The sequence below is a fragment of the Brachyistius frenatus genome, unplaced genomic scaffold, assembly GCF_029030835.1.
Source record: "Brachyistius frenatus isolate BFR_SWC_R1_liver_20210118 unplaced genomic scaffold, ASM2903083v1 Contig_17, whole genome shotgun sequence".
Classification (NCBI taxonomy): domain Eukaryota; kingdom Metazoa; phylum Chordata; class Actinopteri; family Embiotocidae; genus Brachyistius; species Brachyistius frenatus.
The window spans coordinates 3,272,929-3,292,459 of record NW_027210616.1 but is presented as its reverse complement, the minus strand read 5'-3'; the positions used below and the strand labels follow the sequence as shown (position 1 = coordinate 3,292,459).

The 19,531-nt window shown below is 41.4% G+C and overlaps 1 protein-coding gene across 9 annotated transcripts in view; it reads left to right on the top strand.

Annotated features, from left to right (window-relative positions):
* atp11c (ATPase phospholipid transporting 11C) overlaps positions 1-19,324 on the top strand; it is a 39,785-nt gene extending 20,461 nt beyond the window's left edge. For 4 of the 9 annotated variants that reach the window (XM_069694346.1, XM_069694339.1, XM_069694340.1 and 1 more), the window contains 28 exons: positions 1,064-1,144; positions 2,364-2,471; positions 3,294-3,422; positions 3,772-3,860; positions 4,444-4,494; positions 4,910-4,974; positions 5,077-5,158; positions 5,244-5,394; positions 6,099-6,296; positions 7,010-7,180; positions 7,602-7,813; positions 7,973-8,044; positions 8,132-8,205; positions 8,321-8,424; positions 8,539-8,720; positions 9,744-10,010; positions 10,141-10,318; positions 10,435-10,537; positions 10,627-10,772; positions 11,093-11,152; positions 11,862-11,989; positions 12,721-12,856; positions 12,956-13,021; positions 13,163-13,266; positions 13,378-13,534; positions 15,476-15,584; positions 16,700-16,731; positions 17,030-19,324. In XM_069694346.1, the coding sequence (XP_069550447.1) occupies positions 1,064-1,144; positions 2,364-2,471; positions 3,294-3,422; positions 3,772-3,860; positions 4,444-4,494; positions 4,910-4,974; positions 5,077-5,158; positions 5,244-5,394; positions 6,099-6,296; positions 7,010-7,180; positions 7,602-7,813; positions 7,973-8,044; positions 8,132-8,205; positions 8,321-8,424; positions 8,539-8,720; positions 9,744-10,010; positions 10,141-10,318; positions 10,435-10,537; positions 10,627-10,772; positions 11,093-11,152; positions 11,862-11,989; positions 12,721-12,856; positions 12,956-13,021; positions 13,163-13,266; positions 13,378-13,534; positions 15,476-15,580 (3,219 nt within the window). In that variant the 3' untranslated portion in view covers positions 15,581-15,584; positions 16,700-16,731; positions 17,030-19,324. Of the gene's footprint in view, positions 1-1,063; positions 1,145-2,363; positions 2,472-3,293; positions 3,423-3,771; positions 3,861-4,443; positions 4,495-4,909; positions 4,975-5,076; positions 5,159-5,243; positions 5,395-6,098; positions 6,297-7,009; positions 7,181-7,601; positions 7,814-7,972; positions 8,045-8,131; positions 8,206-8,320; positions 8,425-8,538; positions 8,721-9,743; positions 10,011-10,140; positions 10,319-10,434; positions 10,538-10,626; positions 10,773-11,092; positions 11,153-11,861; positions 11,990-12,720; positions 12,857-12,955; positions 13,022-13,162; positions 13,267-13,377; positions 13,535-14,463; positions 14,555-15,475; positions 15,585-16,699; positions 16,732-17,029 lie in introns of those variants that run through there. The other 5 variants (XM_069694342.1, XM_069694341.1, XM_069694345.1 and 2 more) reach the window with 5 other exon arrangements.
* The last annotated feature ends 207 nt before the right edge of the window (positions 19,325-19,531 follow it).

The window sequence follows — 19,531 nt, the reverse complement described above, 5'->3', positions numbered from 1 at the left end:
TAATTGTAATCCCAGTAAAGCTTGGATAGGCTACTAGCTCACTGCCTTTGTACATTCTCTGTGTGTGTGTGTGTGTGTGTGTGTGTGTGTGTGTGTGTGTGTGTGTGTGTGTGTGTGTGTGTGTGTGTGTGTGTGTGTGTGTGTGTTTGTAGGTGTTCGAACGGGTACACAATGTGACTTTGTGTTTGTCTGACCGCGATTACCGAGTGAGCAGCGGGTTTGTTTCATTCTCAGTTCAAGCACAGGTGAAGAACAACACTGGAGACTGCATCAAAAACGCATCTCCTACTCTCAATTGAGCTGATGTCTATCTGACACTTAATGCTCCTGGACAGAATATCAATGAGCTGGATGTGTCGTGTCTATGCGTGCTGTAATTTGCACTCCAGCTCAGGGGGAGACCGACCTGCATTCTGCAGGATCGGAAATGCCAGGGTAAATCCGTCTCGTGCTTTTAAGGGACACACAAACACATAAGGCTGTTTGTGTACTGGAGCGTAGCTGGAAGCCTCGGTCAGGTGCTGCTCTTAAAATGGTTGTTTGGGATTACCTGCTCACTGGTCACACATGCCTAAAAATGAAACGCATACCCCCCCCGTAGATTCCCTCGTGCACAGCTGAGGCAGGTAAGGTGAATTTGACAAAGCTTTCCATTGGCCCTCTTCAGTGCCTTGGCAGAGACACAGAAGTGTTGGCATGCCTGCAGATTAAGCACTCTGTCCCTGGTACACTTGATTAAAAGTTCTGTGGTCCAGAACCTCCCTCAGCTCCTTCCTAAATGTAAATGTCTCCCTTGTGTTTCCTCCTGCTGATGAACAAATATGGGGAATAGTAGAAACGCCTCACAGAAACGACAGAGACTACACCCTGCATTTAGAGGACTCTCCCCAACCTTCGAAACCATTACCACAGACTGCTCCTGCTGCAACCACAGCAACATGCTGCAGTGAGCCTTTGGAGTGATGCATTTAATGCATAGCATTTCTGTTTGAAGGTCAAATGTTTATTGTTGAGTGGTTACATTGCATTTCTCTGAAGTGAAATTGTTTTTTCCTCCCAATAGGTGATAGTGGACACCCCCACCAGCCCAGTCACCAGTGGCCTACCCTTATTTTTTGTGATAACAGTAACTGCTATCAAGCAGGTAAGACACTTCATAATGTGTTGATAACATACATTATATTGGGATTTCTATTGCCATGGCCTCATTTTCTTATATTGTCTTTCATTACATTATATACTTCCTCTTTCTCCATATGACATTTTAAATCCCCCAGCCTTCATAACTCCCTGCGCTGTGATTTTTGTATAAAGTATGTGATTAATGCCCTCTTGGGTTTTGTATTAATGTGCTCTGCTGGTGAATTCTGATTGGGGTGAAGACAAAATTGGCTCTCGGGGAGTGTGAGCAAATGTAGAGAGAGCAAGTCTATTACAGAGATACAAATTATCAAGGGGAGTGTGTGTTTCTTTGACTCTGTTGCTGCCGTGTCCCAGCTTTAGATGTATTGTTTTAGGATTGGCTTCTCAGTTAGTCTACTGCTGGGCCTTTGAAATGCACAATAGTGGGCGGACTTCCCTCTGAAAATATATGGGCTGCACTGATAGCACTTCAGCCAGGCTTTGAAGTGGGACACCAAGGCAGTGTGCCTGACTTTTATTAGTCAGGCCGAGTTGAACTGTATGGTTCAGCTGACGATCCATTGAATGCCTCGCCTTCTTTTTCTCTCTCCTTTCATCCACCTGGCATAATTTCTCTGCATCATTCAACCAGACTTTCTCCTCCTGTCGCCTTTTACTGTAATCCTGCTTTCTGGCTCAAACTCAGCCTTGGCACACATTCTGGTTTCCTTCCCTACCCTCTGCATCTCTGCACCATCTCCTCCATCTCCATCACTATCTTAAAGTACTTATGAAGTCTACACTAGGTTTTGTGCCTCATGCTGCCGCTGCAGCCCCAGAAATTATTTTTTTACCTGACTCGGTATTATTTCATGGTATACTGTTTCAATGCACTGCTGGACAATCACCATCCCATTCTGCTGCTGCCGGCACTCAAATAATGATGACATTTTCAGTGTAAAAATTTAACCGTATGCACAGCCATACATTTCTGTTCACTTAGCTTGGCATTTATGACAGTTTCTGTTCCACCTCTACTGCAGTGGTTGTGAAACTTTTTCTTTCTCAAAAGCCGACACTGTCCACCCCTCAGTTGGACAGCCACTCCTCTGCTGTGTGTCAGTTCTGATGTCACAGTCATAGCTGTCAGTGTCCCATTGGTACTAATGCGACAGTGAAAGTTTGCACTTTTTGTTGTACTAAGCAAGTAACGCTAATCTGATTGTGACGTATTGCCGTAGGGCTATGAGGACTGGCTACGGCACAAGGCTGACAATGAGGTGAATAAGTACTCAGTGACAGTGCTAGAGGACGGCCTGAGGATACGGAAGGAGAGCGAGAAGATCAAGGTACCTTTTAGTACACACATCTTAACTAAAAATCAATTAAATGATGCCTTAGAGATAAGCTCAAAGAGAAGATGCTGGCAGCTTGGCATGATTGTGTTTGGAATTTATGCACAAAGGAGAAGATGCGGCTCTGCTGAGCTGATTAGATCTTCAAACATGTGTGTGATGGTGATTATTGTATCCAAGGTATTGTGTGGAGGCTATTTCTCCAATGCAATCCACTTGTGTTTGCTGTAGGTAGTAGTATTTTCAAAGACTTATGGAAGTTTCGAAAGTTAAATATGCACTAAACAACATTATTCTATATTTAACGTAAACCAAATAAATCCTGGTTATGTTGAAGTGCTGCTATTGCTGCTGATATCACTGAGAATCAACAAACAAAATCAAATCAATTCAAAATTAACAGCTTTGTATAAAAGTTTGGACAGCTGCTCTCCCAACAGGAGCTTACACAAGTTAACTGTAGGCCACCTCCTGGTGTTAAAGGGACCACGGCTGAAGTAAACATTCAACAAGCCAAAAAGAGAGATATTTTTGTCAGTAATTGTTTGAGCTAAAAGGTGACTGACTCCGCATTAGTTGCCTTCTTGGCTCTTTAAGTAGCCAGTTGCTTACACCTTTGCCATAACAACGTGATAAGAAAGTGACAGTTGTGTTTATTTTAGAGTCCTCCTCCTTCCTGGTGGCGAAATTGCTTAAGGTTGTGATTATTTAAATCTCTGTCACTTATCCTGTACCAAATTCTTCAGATATTGTGCCTATGGAGTGGGACAAATCAAACTGTATCTTTACAAGGGGCTCTTGGATGTATTTCTTCAGGTGGGGGATGTTGTGGAGGTGGAGGAAGACGAGACCTTTCCCTGTGATTTAATACTGCTGCAGTCCAGCCGAGATGACGGCACATGTTTCGTTACCACAGCAAGTCTGGATGGAGAGTCCAACCATAAAGTAAGATGGGCCGCTCTTCTGCCCTCCTCTTTCTCACGTCAGAATAGCTAGGTTGTAATTTTACTAAGTTTTTAAACAATAATTTTGGCTTGGAAGAAGTTTTGAAAAGATAGTGATTATCTTTGATTACCACCCTTGTCTTAAAGAAAGTTTCTCATTTGTCTAGTTTCTCAGAAATATGTGTTTGTGCCTGTTAGTGCTCAAGTGCATCACAGTTTCACTGTACCCTCCATCCTGCTAATTTCCTGTACTCTCTGTGAGTGACAAGTAGGGGAAGCTAAAATGATCACTTGACCTGAGTCAGTCACAGCTCTCACTCTGCCTCTCTCCGCCTCTTCCACTTGTCCAGACACACTACACCGTGCCAGACACAGAGAAGGATCTGGAATCTCTCAACGCCACCATTGAGTGTGAACAGCCACAGCCTGACCTCTACAAGTAAGCAATCATCATGTGGTCCCAACGGATTTACACCACAAGCATGGGTTGCCTTGTGCTTATTCTGGGTGATGGATTAACACCAGTTGAAAATCTCCAAAATGAATCTAATATTAGCATGTAGAATGTTAAGCAGAGAGGTTTTGCAAGCCATAATGTGCTAATGTTTGGTTGGTTTCATATTAGAAATGGCTAAGGCTGGCCTATTTCCATTAATCTGATCACTTCACGACAAAGTTGATTCTCATTTACTTGTTGAAATCTTTACATAATCTATAGACAGCCTCTGGTTCCCCCTTGGGGCAAGTAGCAGCAGTGTTGCCATTTAGTTGGACATCAGTATGCTGTTTGAGATGTGCCATTCAGAGTCAATGGATATGTCAGTGTGTTGTTTGCTAACCATCTGTAATTAGCTGGCCTCCAAACCTCTGCACCTGATTCCAGGTCAGGGAGTACTTGTAAAGTAAAGTTAATGAACTCTGAACAGATTCGGATATCTCAGGTTTAAATCCACTCTAGCAGTAACAGATTGCATTATATGCTGAACAGATATCACGAGTGTGTATCTTTTTTTTTGTTCCAGGTTTGTTGGTCGTATGCACATCTATAAGTCCAATCAGGAGCCTGCAGTGAGGTGAGCGCACTCATGCACAACCATCTCAGCCCACTTTAAGTGAGAGCCAAATCAAAACACGGTTGATTAAGCACTCATTTGTTTCCCTTTGCATCACCAACAAATCATTATTCCATTGATCCTTCATCGCAGACCAGCATTAAAATTAAAACAACGCTGGCAGGACTTCCAAAGCACTCCCATAGGCATTTATCATTGACTGCTTTATAATGGCTGTATAAACAAATGCCAGTGTCCTTCTCAGGAACACTGGGACCGGTGTAAGCCCAGACTGCAGTCGTACTGTACTGTCACTGCGTATTTTAGAGGTGATGCCAGCTTGCCTGCCAGGTTTCCTTTTAGACAATAGAGGAGTGTGTGGATTGCATGGCTTCTATATGACTAAACAGTTTGATCCACTGATGTGATTTTGCAGGTCTTTGGGCCCAGAAAATTTACTGCTGAAAGGGTCAACTTTAAAGAATACCCAGAAGATCTTTGGTGAGTCAAATAATATTGGCATTATTACAATTAATGTATATTACTGAAGATGGCTCATTATTGAAAGTGCTGATCCCTCTTCTTCTCCTTTTCTTCCCCAAGGTGTTGCAGTTTACACTGGCATGGAGACAAAGATGGCTCTTAACTACCAGGGTAAATCCCAGAAGCGCTCTGCTGTGGAGAAGTGAGTTTAGAGGAAAAGATGTCGACAAGTTTAACATACACAACAAACCTTTGGTACTCATTCATTTGATTTCTTCTATTTTCAGGTCTATCAATGCCTTCCTTCTGGTGTACCTTTGCATATTGGTGAGCAAGGCCCTGGTGTGCACTACACTTAAGTATGTGTGGCAGAGCAAGCCCGGACAGGATGAACCGTGGTACAATGAGAAAACCCAGAGAGAGAAGGACACCAATCTGGTGAGTTCACATTTTAGAAAACAGCTAAAACGGCTGTCCTTGTTGATGAAACAATGAACTGTAAATTGAGTGTCTGATACTACGAAACAGCCAAGAACCAAAACTAGATCAAAAATTATATAGAAAACACAGTCTAAGATGGAAAAATGTCTTCGCTTAATGGAATAAGAAATGTCTAGAGCAGTACCGGAATGACTGCTGAGAGACAAATAGCTAATAGGATTGCATTGCATCAATATACTGTATTACCATGTGGAAGTCGGCCTCTATTAATATGATGAATACTTACCCATAGAGGCTTGTAGTTGTAACATTTGAGAGCACCATCTATACTATCAAAATGTTTTACAAGGTTTGGCCTCTTCCGATCCACTCTAATAAAACTGCAAAATGGCCACTGCAGACCTACATTGTGACATGGTTCATTTCATTGGCCGTTAACTCTCTGCTCTTGCCCTCAATGAGCTGTGAACATTGTGACTGCCATCATTTCTTCATATTTGTCGTATGTATAAAGTAACTTTAGCACATTGTGTATGGTTATGCACACAAAGTACAACGTAATGAGCCAATGCTACTCTGCCAGCAAAATTACTAAGCCTGCTTACATTAGCCTGAATTGTGGAGATGGATTTTAAAAGATTACACAAGATAAGATTTTATTCAAATTTGTGCCTGTCGCATTTTTTTTCTTTTTCTAACAGTACCTAAAGATGTTCACTGACTTCCTGTCCTTCATGGTGCTCTTCAACTTCATCATCCCCGTGTCCATGTATGTGACGGTTGAGATGCAAAAGTTTTTGGGGTCCTTTTTCATCACCTGGGACAAAGACTTCTTCGACCCCGAAATCAAGGAGGGGGCACTGGTCAACACTTCGGACCTCAATGAGGAGCTCGGACAGGTCAGGCACACACACACATTTTAATGAGACACTTAAATGACAGAGATGTTTATCACTGATGCAATATTTTCTCTAAATATTGCATTTCTGTGTGTAATTAAAAATCTGCAATTCTTTAATTAATCTTTACAGTAATTGAACTTATTTTCAGTTCTTCTGTGGCTTTAGAAAGCTGAGAAAATATCCCTGGTGGTATTATAAAAAAATTAAAAAAAAAAAATTCAAAATATAAGCCTTTTTCTGAACAGTAAATATGCAGAGTCTATGAATAATGTGCATGTGTAATTTACATTTATATGACATTGGAAGAAAAGCTCTACAAAATGTAAAAACAAAAATACTCTTGCGTGCAAATCACTCAAAGTCAGAATTCAATGGTTCAAAATTACCGTTTTCCCTAATCCGTGAACAGAGCTTTTTTTATGTTATACTAGTATAGTTCACAACCACTTAAAACATAGGAAAAAAGTTAACATATGAGACCAAGGTAAGGGCTCCTGTATAATGACATCTCCTGTTTTTATGGTTCTAACTTAAACAGTTTTGCCATAGGTCAGTCACACTTGGTTGTCAGATGATTACTTTAGTTGAAGGTGGTACTTCATTAAACTGATTAATACAGGAAGTAATTGCCTAATATTATTGTTGGAAACTGAAAATTTTTATGGGTCTGAATAAGTCACTTATTTTTGTTTTAATCATATTGCCTGTAGGTGGAGTATGTCTTCACAGACAAGACCGGCACCCTCACTCAGAATAACATGGAGTTCATAGAGTGCTGCATCGACGGCTTCCAGTACAAGTACCGGGACGCGAACACAGAGTTGGACGGATTCTGTGTCACAGATGGACCTGTGAGCAAACTGCAGCAGAAAGCTGGCAGGGTGGGTGTTGTGGTGTCCCTCCATCTGTTGTAAAAGTCACACAAGCATTAACATATGGCCATTACATAGCTCGTTGCTCAGAAAGACCCTTTCATAGGTCACCCACGTACAGACTCCTTGAGATGTTAACATATGCAGGGGGGCGAGGAGGAGGAGGGGTGGTGGGGGGGAGGAGCTGTGTGCTCTTGACATGAGCACCTGATAACACTTTACAGACTTCAACACTCATGTTGATAAAACGTCAATTTAGATAAATGGTTGTAAATCCAGGGCCTTTATCTGAACTCCAGCTTCTGTGTGCGGCTCCATGTGTGGCTGTAAAATATTTTTTGAATAAAATGGTTGATGGTTTATTTCTAAAACGGTTTATTTACCATATCTTGTTTTACTGTATTAAGCCCTGTTCATGTTGTCTTATTAGGAGAGGGAGGAGCTGTTTCTGCGCGCCCTGTGTCTGTGTCACACAGTCCAGGTGAAGGAATCTACAGAGCAGGGTCAAGGCCTGAGGGATGGACAGATAGACCAGGTGGATGGCTTAGAGGTGGATGGAGAGGTGCTCCATCCTCCACAGGAGCAGAGGGGCTTCATAGCCTCCTCACCTGATGAGGTTGCTCTGGTCAAGGGTGCCATGAGGTAAGAGATGGGCTGTAACGTCTCAAGCACGTAGTTAGAATATCAATATCACAGAATGTATTTACGAGGTGGTATACATTTCTTTACAACATTCATTCATACAGCACATGAGCACATACAGTAAATGGCACATTTGTGGTGATTTGTCTCCACCTGCAGGTATGGCTTCACATTTCTGGGTCTGGAAAGTAAAACCATGAAAATTCTCAACAGGAACAACGATGTTGAAATGTAAGTCAGTAATACACAAAGCTTTTTGATTTTAGCAATTTTTTCTGTTTACATGTGAACTAAATCATTTATTTCGACTCCTCATAGGTATGATCTGCTTCACGTATTGAACTTTGACCCAGTGAGAAGGCGAATGAGTGTAATAGTCAGATCCAAATCAGGTGAGTTGTTGTTATTACTGTCATGTTTATGGCTTTGACTGTGATTTAGTGTTGGCCCTCAGCTGTCATTTTGTTGGGTGACTGTGATTGTGGTTGTTTTTTTTTCTGTGCCCAGGTGATACACTGCTTTTCTGTAAAGGGGCAGACTCTTCCATCTTCCCCCGAGTCAGACAGGAGGAGGTCGAAAGGATACGCATGCACGTGGAGCGTAATGCGACGGTAGGTTTCAAATCCAACGCGTCTTTCCAAATCTCCAAACTGCTGCAACATTTTCACGACATGTACCATTTGTTGTTTTCTTTTTGTAATATTGCTTGCTGTTTCTCTGTTCAGGAGGGCTACCGAACGCTGTGTGTGGCCTACAAACATCTTAGCGCAGAGGAGTACGCCCAGGCAGATGCAGGACTGAGGGAAGCTCGACTGGCTCTGCAGGACAGAGAGGAGAGGCTAATGGCTGTTTACAACCAAGTGGAGAGTGGAATGAGTCTGATCGGAGCTACTGCTGTAGAAGATCGGTGGGTGATCACACAACACACTGTAACCACACAGTTGTCACAGTTACAAGTTGTCAAATGTCTTCCTTATTTTTTCACATGCTGCTCCTGTCCCTCCCTTTCACTAAAATGAAGTTGTGCCAAGAAGTTTAGAGAAATGGGTGAAAAGCCCCCATATAAAGATATTTCAGAATACACCTTAAATGAATAGAGGCCAAAAGGTTAGATAGTCATTAAACTCTATTTTTGTGACAGTTTGGCACTATCACTTTCTTTTCTGATGGTGCCTTTGATGTGTTGTTGTAATCAATTATTCCTCCTTCCACAGATGTTTTACAACAGCCTTTTTGTGCTTCCTGGTCTTGTCACATGACATTAGTTTACTGGTTCTTTTTTGGACGTTATGAATTTGCCTTTCTAATTTCAATGCAGTAGTTTGGTGACAGCATGAAAGTCCCCGTTTTTCAGAGGTTCTTAATGCGAGCTCATGCTGCCATCTTGTGGTTGTGTAGCGTACCACAATTCATGAGTCCAGTGTGTAAAAACAGGCTGTGAATTGTTTTATAAAAGACAAAAAAAAGAAATTAGAACACTGGTACAAAAGTAGTGGAGCAATTTATTGAATCAGCAGGCATCAACACATTTGAAATATGTTCATAATAAATTAAATTACATTGAAGTGTAATTATTGTCTTGGATATTAAATATTATAGTGCTCTTGATTTTAAAATGTCACAGCATCCAAAACATTTTTATGAATTATTATGTGAATTTGATGCATCTTATACATGTGTGTTTGTCACTCCTCTCTAATCCTCATTTAAGTCCCATTTGCAAAGTCTGGTTGTGGTTTGTGTCATAAAACGTTGTCTTTTTGCTGCAATGGAAATCAATAGATCTCCTGAGAAGTTAAACCTTGATGTTCATGGTATTGTCTGGCTGTTGGATTTTTTTTTTGCTTTTTACTGATACTTATTTTGTCTTGGAGTTAATGTAGAAATCTTTCACTCATCTCATTTCTGTCCTTTTTGCTCTTTTCCGCAGGCTTCAAGAGGAGGCAGCAGAGACTATGGAAGCCCTGCAGGGAGCAGGCATGAAGGTTTGGGTCCTCACGGGGGACAAGATGGAGACGGCAAAATCCACCTGCTATGCTTGTAGATTGTTCCAGAGGAGCACAGAGCTGTTGGAGCTAACAGTGCGTACTCTAGAGGATGGAGCGAGGAGGCGTGAAGAGCGACTACATGAGCTCCTGCTGGAGTACCACAAGAAAGCTGTACAGGATGCCCCGCCAGTGAAGGCAGGCGTCACCAGGTTGGTACCGTGACTTGCATGATTTGAGCCCAGTTACTGAGATTATTTTGTGATACTTTGGCCTTTCATTTCGGAGATCAGGTAACCAAACTGAATCTTAACTTGACCTCATTTCCCTTCTGTGTTGTAGGAGTTGGTCTTTGGCCAATCAGGATTATGGTTTTATTATAGATGGAGCCACTCTGTCAATGGTGCTCAACTCATCCTCTGATTCCAACTCAAGTCGCTACAAGAACCTGTTCCTTCAGATTTGTCAAAACTGCACCGCTGTGCTGTGCTGCCGCATGGCTCCTCTCCAGAAGGCTCAGGTCGGAACAGTCAATTTCAAATGTGGAAACTCGTCAGTCATTAAAGAAGTGAAATGATGACTTTTGTAGTAAGTCTTTGAATACATTTCTCGCCCCGCTGTCTTTTCCATCTATAGATAGTTAAAATGGTGAAGAACTCTAAAGGCAGCCCAATCACCCTTTCCATTGGAGATGGGGCCAATGATGTCAGCATGATTTTGGAAGCTCACGTTGGCATTGGTAAGAAATATCATCCTGAAGCTGACTATAATCACTGTCCCAAATATAGTGAAGGTAGTGTGTAATTTCTTTTGGTCTGGCTGTTCTAGGCATTAAGGGTAAAGAGGGACGGCAGGCGGTGAGGAACAGTGATTATGCCATCCCCAAACTCAAGCACCTTAAGAAACTTTTGTTGGCTCATGGGCATCTCTACTATGTTCGCATTGCACACCTGGTGCAATATTTCTTTTACAAGGTAGGAGGAACGGATGCTTCGGTCGCACTGACTTTTTATCAGGCTTTAAGCTCAGAACTTGAATAGAGTTTCAGCAAAGCCTCTGATTCCCCATTTAAAGTCACTTGATTTAGAAACATTTAGATGAAGGGATACAAATCTGACTTAACTTGTTGAAAATGAATCTCAACAAGTTAAATAGATTTTTATTTTATTTTTAGTTTGAACCTAAATTATCATATGGCATTTTTTGGGTATCATTTGGGGACTTATTCATTCGATGGTCTTTGATGGTTTTGTCCAACAATGTCAACCTGTTCTCTTTCTCTCATTGCCTGCAGAATCTTTGCTTCATCTTGCCACAGTTTTTGTACCAGTTCTTCTGCGGCTATTCCCAGCAAGTGAGTAGATGTTATGAACATGAAAGGAGGCAGTGTCCCTGAAATCCACACATCCTCGTCCTTGTCTTTCCCTCAGATTGCCCCTCCCTCACTACCCCCAGGGTGTTTGAGCTCTGATACGTTTATACACTGACTTGGACTACATGAGAATGTTGTGCCACCATTGCATATGGATCTTATGTAATCCTGGTAACATGTGTGATTGTTGTCACACTGTTAATAAACATATGGCTTAAACAAGACAAATATTTTTTTTATTATTGATATAATTTGGAACACATTAATTATTTTCATTATTAATGAGAAATAGATGATATAATCTAAATATTTAGTGTGTTACTGGTACTGCGTTATAAAAATAGCTTCTGGCATGGAAATGTCCATTAATCAATGCAGTACTTATTAATAGATATCATCCTTGGTAAGATAATTGATTATGCTTTAGTATGAGTGTGAAAGATGAGGGTGAATTTTTCATTCTGCCTCATGCCACTTGGCCCCTGACATCGATCTTTCATAACTACATGAAAGATGTATACAAGTGTGCTCATGCTCTGTGAAACAAGTTATGCTGGTGTGTATGAGTTTTTTCCTCTCCATGATAATAACCCCTGGTTGCCCCATCCTTCCTCCTCCTCCTCCTCCTCCTTACCAACCCCTGTCCCTTCAACCTCCCCTCCCCCTCCTGCTCCCATCCTCCCCTCCCCAGCCCCTGTATGATGCGGCCTATCTGACGATGTACAACATCTGCTTCACCTCTATGCCCATCCTGGCTTACAGCCTTTTGGAGCAGCACATTTTCATTGAGGTTCTCCTGGACAATGCTACCCTCTACAGGTAAACTTGGGGATTTTTTCTTTTTTTTTTGTTCTTGTCTGCTGCTCAGTGGATATAGTACAGTAGATGTGCTTGTCACACTGTATACTTTCATCAAAGAGGACCTTCAGTCAAAGAAATTAGGATCTTCATTTTGTTTTGAATTTAGGATCACTGTTTTGAGGAGTAATAACTTGATTGGCTGACTGAGTAGTCAATCTTTTATTTTCGAATAGAGACATAATTTACAAAAAGAAAAGAAAAGCCAAAAGACCCCAAAATACTTGCACAGTCACTAATAAAAAGCTAACAGAGATTATATCAATGAACAAACTGGTGTAGACTGAGATGTATCATTATAGCTTACTTTTTAGCATTAGGTTATAACTAAATTTACAATTAAATGAGAATGTTACAAATTCACAAGTGTAGTTTGCTATTTCTGCTTCTGTAACATTGTGTTTTTTGGAGTGTTGTCCCTTTTGCCCTGAAACATGCCCTTTTATGCCAAAATCTATTGAAATCTACAATATTTGTTTCTACCTTAATCTATATGATGAAGCATTTGAAGACATTAAACATACATCAAACATTCTATAAATGTGAGTCTTAGTTTTTCTGTTTGTTTGGATCAGGAAGAGCTGTTCACATTTCTTACTCAAATATTTAACGGTTACCCTTTTCATTATTGAGAGCATGTGCAGGATAAGATAATAAGCTTGTTGATCTTTCTCTTTCATTACTTTCTTAAGAGAGATTGCTAAGAATGCTATGTTACGCTGGGGACCATTTCTCTACTGGACGTTACTGGGAATCTTCCATGGCCTGCTCTTCTTCTTTGGTGTTCGATATTTGTTCAGTAACCCAGCCCTGCAGGATAATGGCCAGGTGGGGTTCAAGTTACCTTCTAAATGGGCGTGATATTAACTTGCATGATGAAGCATATTGTCCTCACTACATCTGCTCATTTGTCTTATTTGAATCCAGGTTTTTGGGAACTGGTCCTATGGAACGATCGTCTTCACTGTCCTTGTCTTCACTGTAACGCTAAAGGTAAGTTTCCCGCTGTTTATTTATTTGATTTGATTAAATGGTGTGTCTGGAGCAGATGGGTTGCTGAACACTGAAGTGTTTTTGATCTTTGACCTGCTTTCATTGACTTTTCTCCTCTCTTTTTTTTTTTTTTTTTTTTAGCTTGCTCTGGACACACGGCATTGGACATGGATCAACCACTTTGTAATTTGGGGCTCCCTGGCCTTCTACGTGTTTTTCAGCTTCTTCTGGGGAGGAATAATATGGTTAGACAACAATTTAGGAAGCAAAACTGTACCTAGTTTTTATTTCATATTTCTATTCAAACCCAGTAGCTCTCCCAGACAGTATAAACTAAAGTGTTGCCTCTCCTGCAGGCCTTTCCTGAAGCAGCAGCGCCTGTACTTTGTGTTTGCCAACATGCTGAGCTCGGTGTCAGCCTGGCTGGTCATCATCCTGCTCATCCTGCTCAGCCTACTGCCAGAGATCCTGCTTGTGGTGTTCCGCAAGCCCCGCGGCCCCCACGGTCGACAGGTAGAGCTGAAACACACACACACACACACACACACACACATCTGCACTCTACTTTAACTTCTTCTCTCTCTTCTTCAAGGGGCTGTGAGAGGACCCCATCCTTTATGTATTTAGAGGTCTGTAGTACAGTCGTGAGAGCTGTTGGCCTCCACTCACACCTCTCTTACCTGTGGTGTTAAATCATGAGGCAAAGGACAACAGAGAATGAATTAGTCTTCAAATTGTCTGAAAAAGGATTCAAGATTTTTGACTGCCAACAGCCCTCTGCTGGCTGCTATGACACATCAGTTAACGTCAAGTGCTGTTTTATTTAATGGCTCAAACTATGAAGATAGAGACACGCAAAAGCTTTTCTTTTTTTCTTTTTTTTTCCACTGCATCTAAAATATATATGCAAACAATCTACATACGCTGTATATATATGTCGGTATGATTGCACATCTGAAGATTTGTCTAACATTTCTTTCTCAAGACTTTCTCAGGCACATTTGATCATTTCAGTCTGCTCCTCATCAGGCTGATGTGTTTTCCAAACAGCTGGAAATGTTTGGTGGTGTGCTTTTGGGTGGATCCCACTTTTTCGTTTCTTTTTTCAAATTCATGTCTCGAATTCTTTTATTTGGGGAAAAGTAATAAACAAAACCAAAGGTTGTCCATATATTTGAGGGGAGCCATGCCGCTTGCTGATTTGAACAACATATGCTTATTACAATGCTCAATGTATACATTCGTTTTATATCAGTTAGCAAAGAGGTAATCAAAAATGTATAAATGTATAATGTAGTTTTCAAGTATTTTTGACCATTTTAATTTTGCCCATTTTCTACCTTTTCTACTGCTACTATTGAGTTTGCACTTATAACACATTCTTCTTATCTATCTCACCCTCTGATTTTTTTTCTCTCTTCCTCTCTGGACTGTCTCTAAAGATGAAACATCGCCTTCCTTCCTCGGGGACATCGACTATCTTCATGTTGTCACAGACCGCTAGCACTCACAGCTTCTCATGGAGTGACTGAGGTCTCTTTTTTCCTTCTGTCAGCATTTATCCTTTAAGTCTCTTCCTGCAGAATTTCTGTGTCTGCCAGACTTGCTTGTTTCCTACTTGTTGTGTCCTTCCTCTCCCACTGTTCGACTCCTTCCTTACCCTATGAAGAAACTCGGGCTGGTAGTCTGTAAAAGTTTGTAGTCCCCCTCGGTTGGACAGATTACACCTTATAATTCAGATGAATTACTACTTAAGGAATGCTATCCTTGGAAGGCCCCCTTTTAGTGCTTTTCATGATATATGTTTATTAAATTGGGAGGAATGGTGTGTGCTCATCTCTGCCAGCAGTGTGGAGTAGGATAGGGTGTCTGTGCTGAAAGCGTGCAGTCAGTCCTCCCATCTTTGTGTGTCCAGTTGTATTAGTCAATGTCTCCTCCCAGCTGCCTGTGCTGCTCCCATGCCTGCTGTCTCCGCATGTCCAGTCAGGTGACTGCAGCACGTCAAAGCACCCAAACTTAACTGCATGAGGCTCAAGTCCACAACTTCATCCTGGATCCTGAACACAATCCCCGCAGGGCATTGCATTTTGTCTGTGTGTCTGTGTGTCTGTGTATGTCTGTGTGTGTCTGTCTGTGTCTGCGTGTTTTCTTTTGTACATTCTTTGGGGAAATATGCAAGGATAGTAGCCCTGAATTATCTGGACCAATTTAACAAAGTCAAGGCTCCTGAAACTTATCATTGGAAGTAAAAGGTGTCGGGGAAAAAAGGCACCTGGACTTGTTTTCATTGTCCACCTGTCCACTTTTGAAGTCTCTGTGAATATATATGTTTGTTCTTTGTTTATTTGTATGTCTGTGTGTAAGAGAGGGCACAAGATGGAGAGAGAGAGACTGTGTGTGTGTGTGTTTGTCAGCGTAGTGACATCACTGGTGTCTCTTGCCTCGCCCTTCTAGAAGAAGCTGGTTCAGTCGAGCGTGGGGGGCCTCCAGTCTCCCCGGTCTTCAGCCAGGCCCCTGCTCATGAGAACCTTTTCAGATGAGTCCAATCCTGTCATTTAAACAGGTACCAGCCCACCTTCAGGCAATTTAAGCCAATCAATGACTCGCTCGCCCAGTCAACCCCTCCAGCAGTTCTCGTCTCTAACTTTGAGTTTTAACAAGGGAATCAAAGGCATACTGATCTTGCAGACCACATTCAACAAGACCCAGTGTGTTCTTATGTGTCGTTTAAGCTGATATTGGCTGGCTGAAGAGATGCTCTTTTACCATGTCGATTTTTGTCAACATTTTTGTTGAACTGGTCAATCGGTGCATTTGAATGCATCCCTTGGCCTAATATTGCAAAGTTAAAGATGTAATTATGTAGACACGTGCTCCTTTCAGCCTCCCTTTGGATGCCATGCTTTTTTTTTTTTTTTTTTTCTTTACCTTCTGCATGTGCTTTTGAAACTTGTTTTTAATTTCAGTCCATCTCATTTTTGGACCCGGAGTGTCAGAGAGTGTGGTGTCGGTGTCAGTTTTTGTCTTCTTCTCTCAGTGTGAACCAACAGAGCTGGTCTGTGACTATAACTCCTCCACTTTCTGACATTCATGTACTGTTTGTGACGTGGTGGTTTGGTCGTGGCCGTTTTCTCTCCTGTGTGCACATCCAAACCCGTGTTGGTGCTTGATGTCTGCTTACTTTCCTGGCAAATAATGGATGCGTTTTGTGAGTGCAGTGCTGAGCTCAGTGCATGATGTGACGTTGGCGGAACCTCAGCCCAGATGCTGCAGCGTTACAGGGGGTAGACAATAAAATAATAAACACATACATACACACATAATTATAATATAATTAATATAATTATATGTAATATAATTTGACTATTATATCTTAATGTCCTATCAATATTGAACAAATTTGGTCTGTTTGTAAAAAAAAACCAACAAAAAAAAACAATAATCAAAGCAACGTCTTCCATGAACACACCTGTGTTGAGGTGACTGGGCATCACTTATGTTGTGCTAAATGTCCTCGGGTGTTTTGAGTTTTTTTTTGTCCACCCCCTTGGATGTGGGAATGAAATCACAACCTTTCCATCCATCAATCACTATCGAACACACCGACTGCCAAACATGGCACCAGGATTTTTTCCAACAGCTTTCACTGCTTAACCTGCATTTCTATTCTCCCTGTAGCTGTCAGCGGGTGGCCTCCTACAAACATCAAGGTAAACCACAAGGGGAAAGACCTAACCTCCTCTATCTGTTCAATGCCCCTGCTGCGCTTCAACAGATCAATATACTTGATTGAAAAGGGGATCATTTCCTTCACGGATTTCTTTTTTATGTCTGATGGAGGGGACGGTGCAAATTTAGTGACTTTCACGTGTAACAATATGTGGCCAATCGCTGCTTATTCTCTGATGATTTGGGATGATTGCAAGGTGTCTCGTCCTCTTCCTTTTGTTGGCACAAGCGCACGATGAAGACTTGGAAGTAAAATCTGTGTGTTTGTGCCTTTTTCAGATTGCAGCTGTCACACCACTGTCCTACAAGCACCTGAAGGAGCGCAAGTAAGAGGCAGCAGAGACTCGCAACAACAGCGGCATCAGCCTCATTCAGGGTCCCATTCCGGTCAGATCTGTGTGCCATCTGAAAGGAGGCGAATAGGAGGAGGAGGAGGAACAAAATCTGAAGAAAAAGAGAGATGTACTGACTGGGGGTAGAAGGGGTGGAAAGTGGTTTAGCACTCTTTTTTGACATGCGTGTCTCTTCTCCGTCCTTCTCTGCCCAATCCCATTAACGCCCACCCCTTCTTCCCCTCCCCCAGCGCATGCCTGCAGAGCAGTGCCCTGCAATATTTTATACAATATCTACTCAGACAGGCATGAGTACTCTTTCTTTCACTTTTTATTAGATACTAGCTTACAAATGAATGCATACATGGCTGCCTTGTCAGTAGCTCTATCCAACTGTTGTGTTTTTAACAAGCAGTTGTAATATCCACTCCAAGAATGGTACATCTGCATGAAAGAAGGCTCAAAAGAACACTTCACTCCACTGATGTTCAGTCACTGTATTCTGCCAACTTTTTTGTTCTTTTTTGTTGTTGTTCTTCCTATATTCTCTACGGTTTTACTTTAAGAAGTTCCTCTACTTTACAGTTATTGCGCTTTTTAGTGGTTATTCTTGAAATTGTTATCGTATGTTATGGAAAATACACTAATTTACAGATCCAAATCGTTCGACATGAAGAGTTACTGAATGTGATTTCTGTCCAGCTCAGAGCAGCAAACAGACTGTTAGATCAGTTTTCTGGTTTAGCTGATGGTTATGTGATTACTTGTTTCTATCAATGAAATTTGCTGTCTCTATTACGTTCTAATGTCTAAAAGGAGTTAACAGAGGCCATATTACCACTTGATCCAAAAAGTGTGTGTGTGTGTGTTGTGTGAGATTGAGAGATAGATTAGAGATATTAAGTATATTTTGGCAATGAAACGTTGTCTGGAGCATGACCTAAATCTTTCAAACCTCAGAGATAATTTAAGAGAGTACAATTCAAATGAGAAAATTAATATATGTGCTGTACTGTATATAGCTTAGAGATTTATGTTAGTATCTGCTCAAAGCCAAAAAGATGAACGTACAGCGATCAGAAATCTGTCGACACCAGTGTGACCTGAAAGTGACAAGTTGTGTGTGTGTGTGTGTGTGTGGTGTGCGCGCGCGCGCACAAATGTACTGGATGAGAGTTGCCACAAATGCCTGTGTGTGTGATGAAAACCAGGATTACTTGAACCTTGTCGATGTAGTTCAGTTAGACATTTCCTGCACTATTAAGGAAACTGGTTTCTTCATTGCGCAGATGGTCACTAAGGCACATGAATATATGCCTGAGCACACGCACATGTCGGATAGACGAGAGCATTACACACACACAATAACCACACACGTTGTACACATTTATGCACACATGCACTAAAGCCTAAATGAGGTATTTATATTCATTACCCATTATCTAGTTTGTGTATTTTTTTCCTCCGTCACGCTGAAGTTGGCACATAAAGAAGACCAACTGCAGAGTCAGCATTGTTGATGCCACTGTGAGACTCTACTCTTTATGTTTTTTGGTCAGATCTGCTGACCAACAGGATGTTAGAGTGGACTGTCCGGCCCTTCCTTCCTTCCTTTGACTTCTTGTTTGTAGTGCTTCATACATTCCATTTAAACATGACATGATTTCAGACACTTTTTGATACCGTTTTGAAATATGTTTGTTTTCCTGTTTTTCCACAAGCATATATTGTCTACCTAGGCATATTTATTGTTAAGTGTAATTTTACTCACAAATGTTATATTTTTATTACATAAATCTTTTTTATTGTGGAGAGTGTTCAGCTTCTTACCACTTAAGTTAGCCTGTTTTATTCCAGCCCTGATGTGAGCCCGCACCAATCCCCGTTTGATAGTCTTTGTCATGTGTACAAAGACAGGCAGCCCCCCCCCCCCCCCCAAATACTCCCTCCCAACTTCCTAAAGTCCACCTTGGAACCAATGTCACTCCTTTTGAAAAAGTAATTTATTATTTGGTTGAAACTAATTAGCACCCGTTGCTAATTATCACGCTTTGTGGCGCCATTTGTTGTAGAATCTGTCTGTATGGGGATTTTTATAGTTTACTACTTTACTGATCCCTGTTCAGACTCAACTATTGTACCTTCTACTGGTCTTGTATTTAACCCCACTGACTGTAGCCTGACAGTGTATCTGCAGAAAGGCAAATGCAGTCATAACGGCAAATGAAGGTTTAAAAAAACATGTTGAGCTATTCTCAGCAAATATGTACATGCCATCCCTTCAAAGAGCATCCAAGAGGGCGGAGGAGGCTGCTTTTTTTTCTTTTTTTTTGTACTCGGTGACATGTCAGCTCCAGACTGCACTGTGCCAGAGATACTGTATGTGAGAGGACAGAGGGGCTGCCTGTTTTGTTAACAAATGAAAAACCTTTAAGTGACATCAGAAATG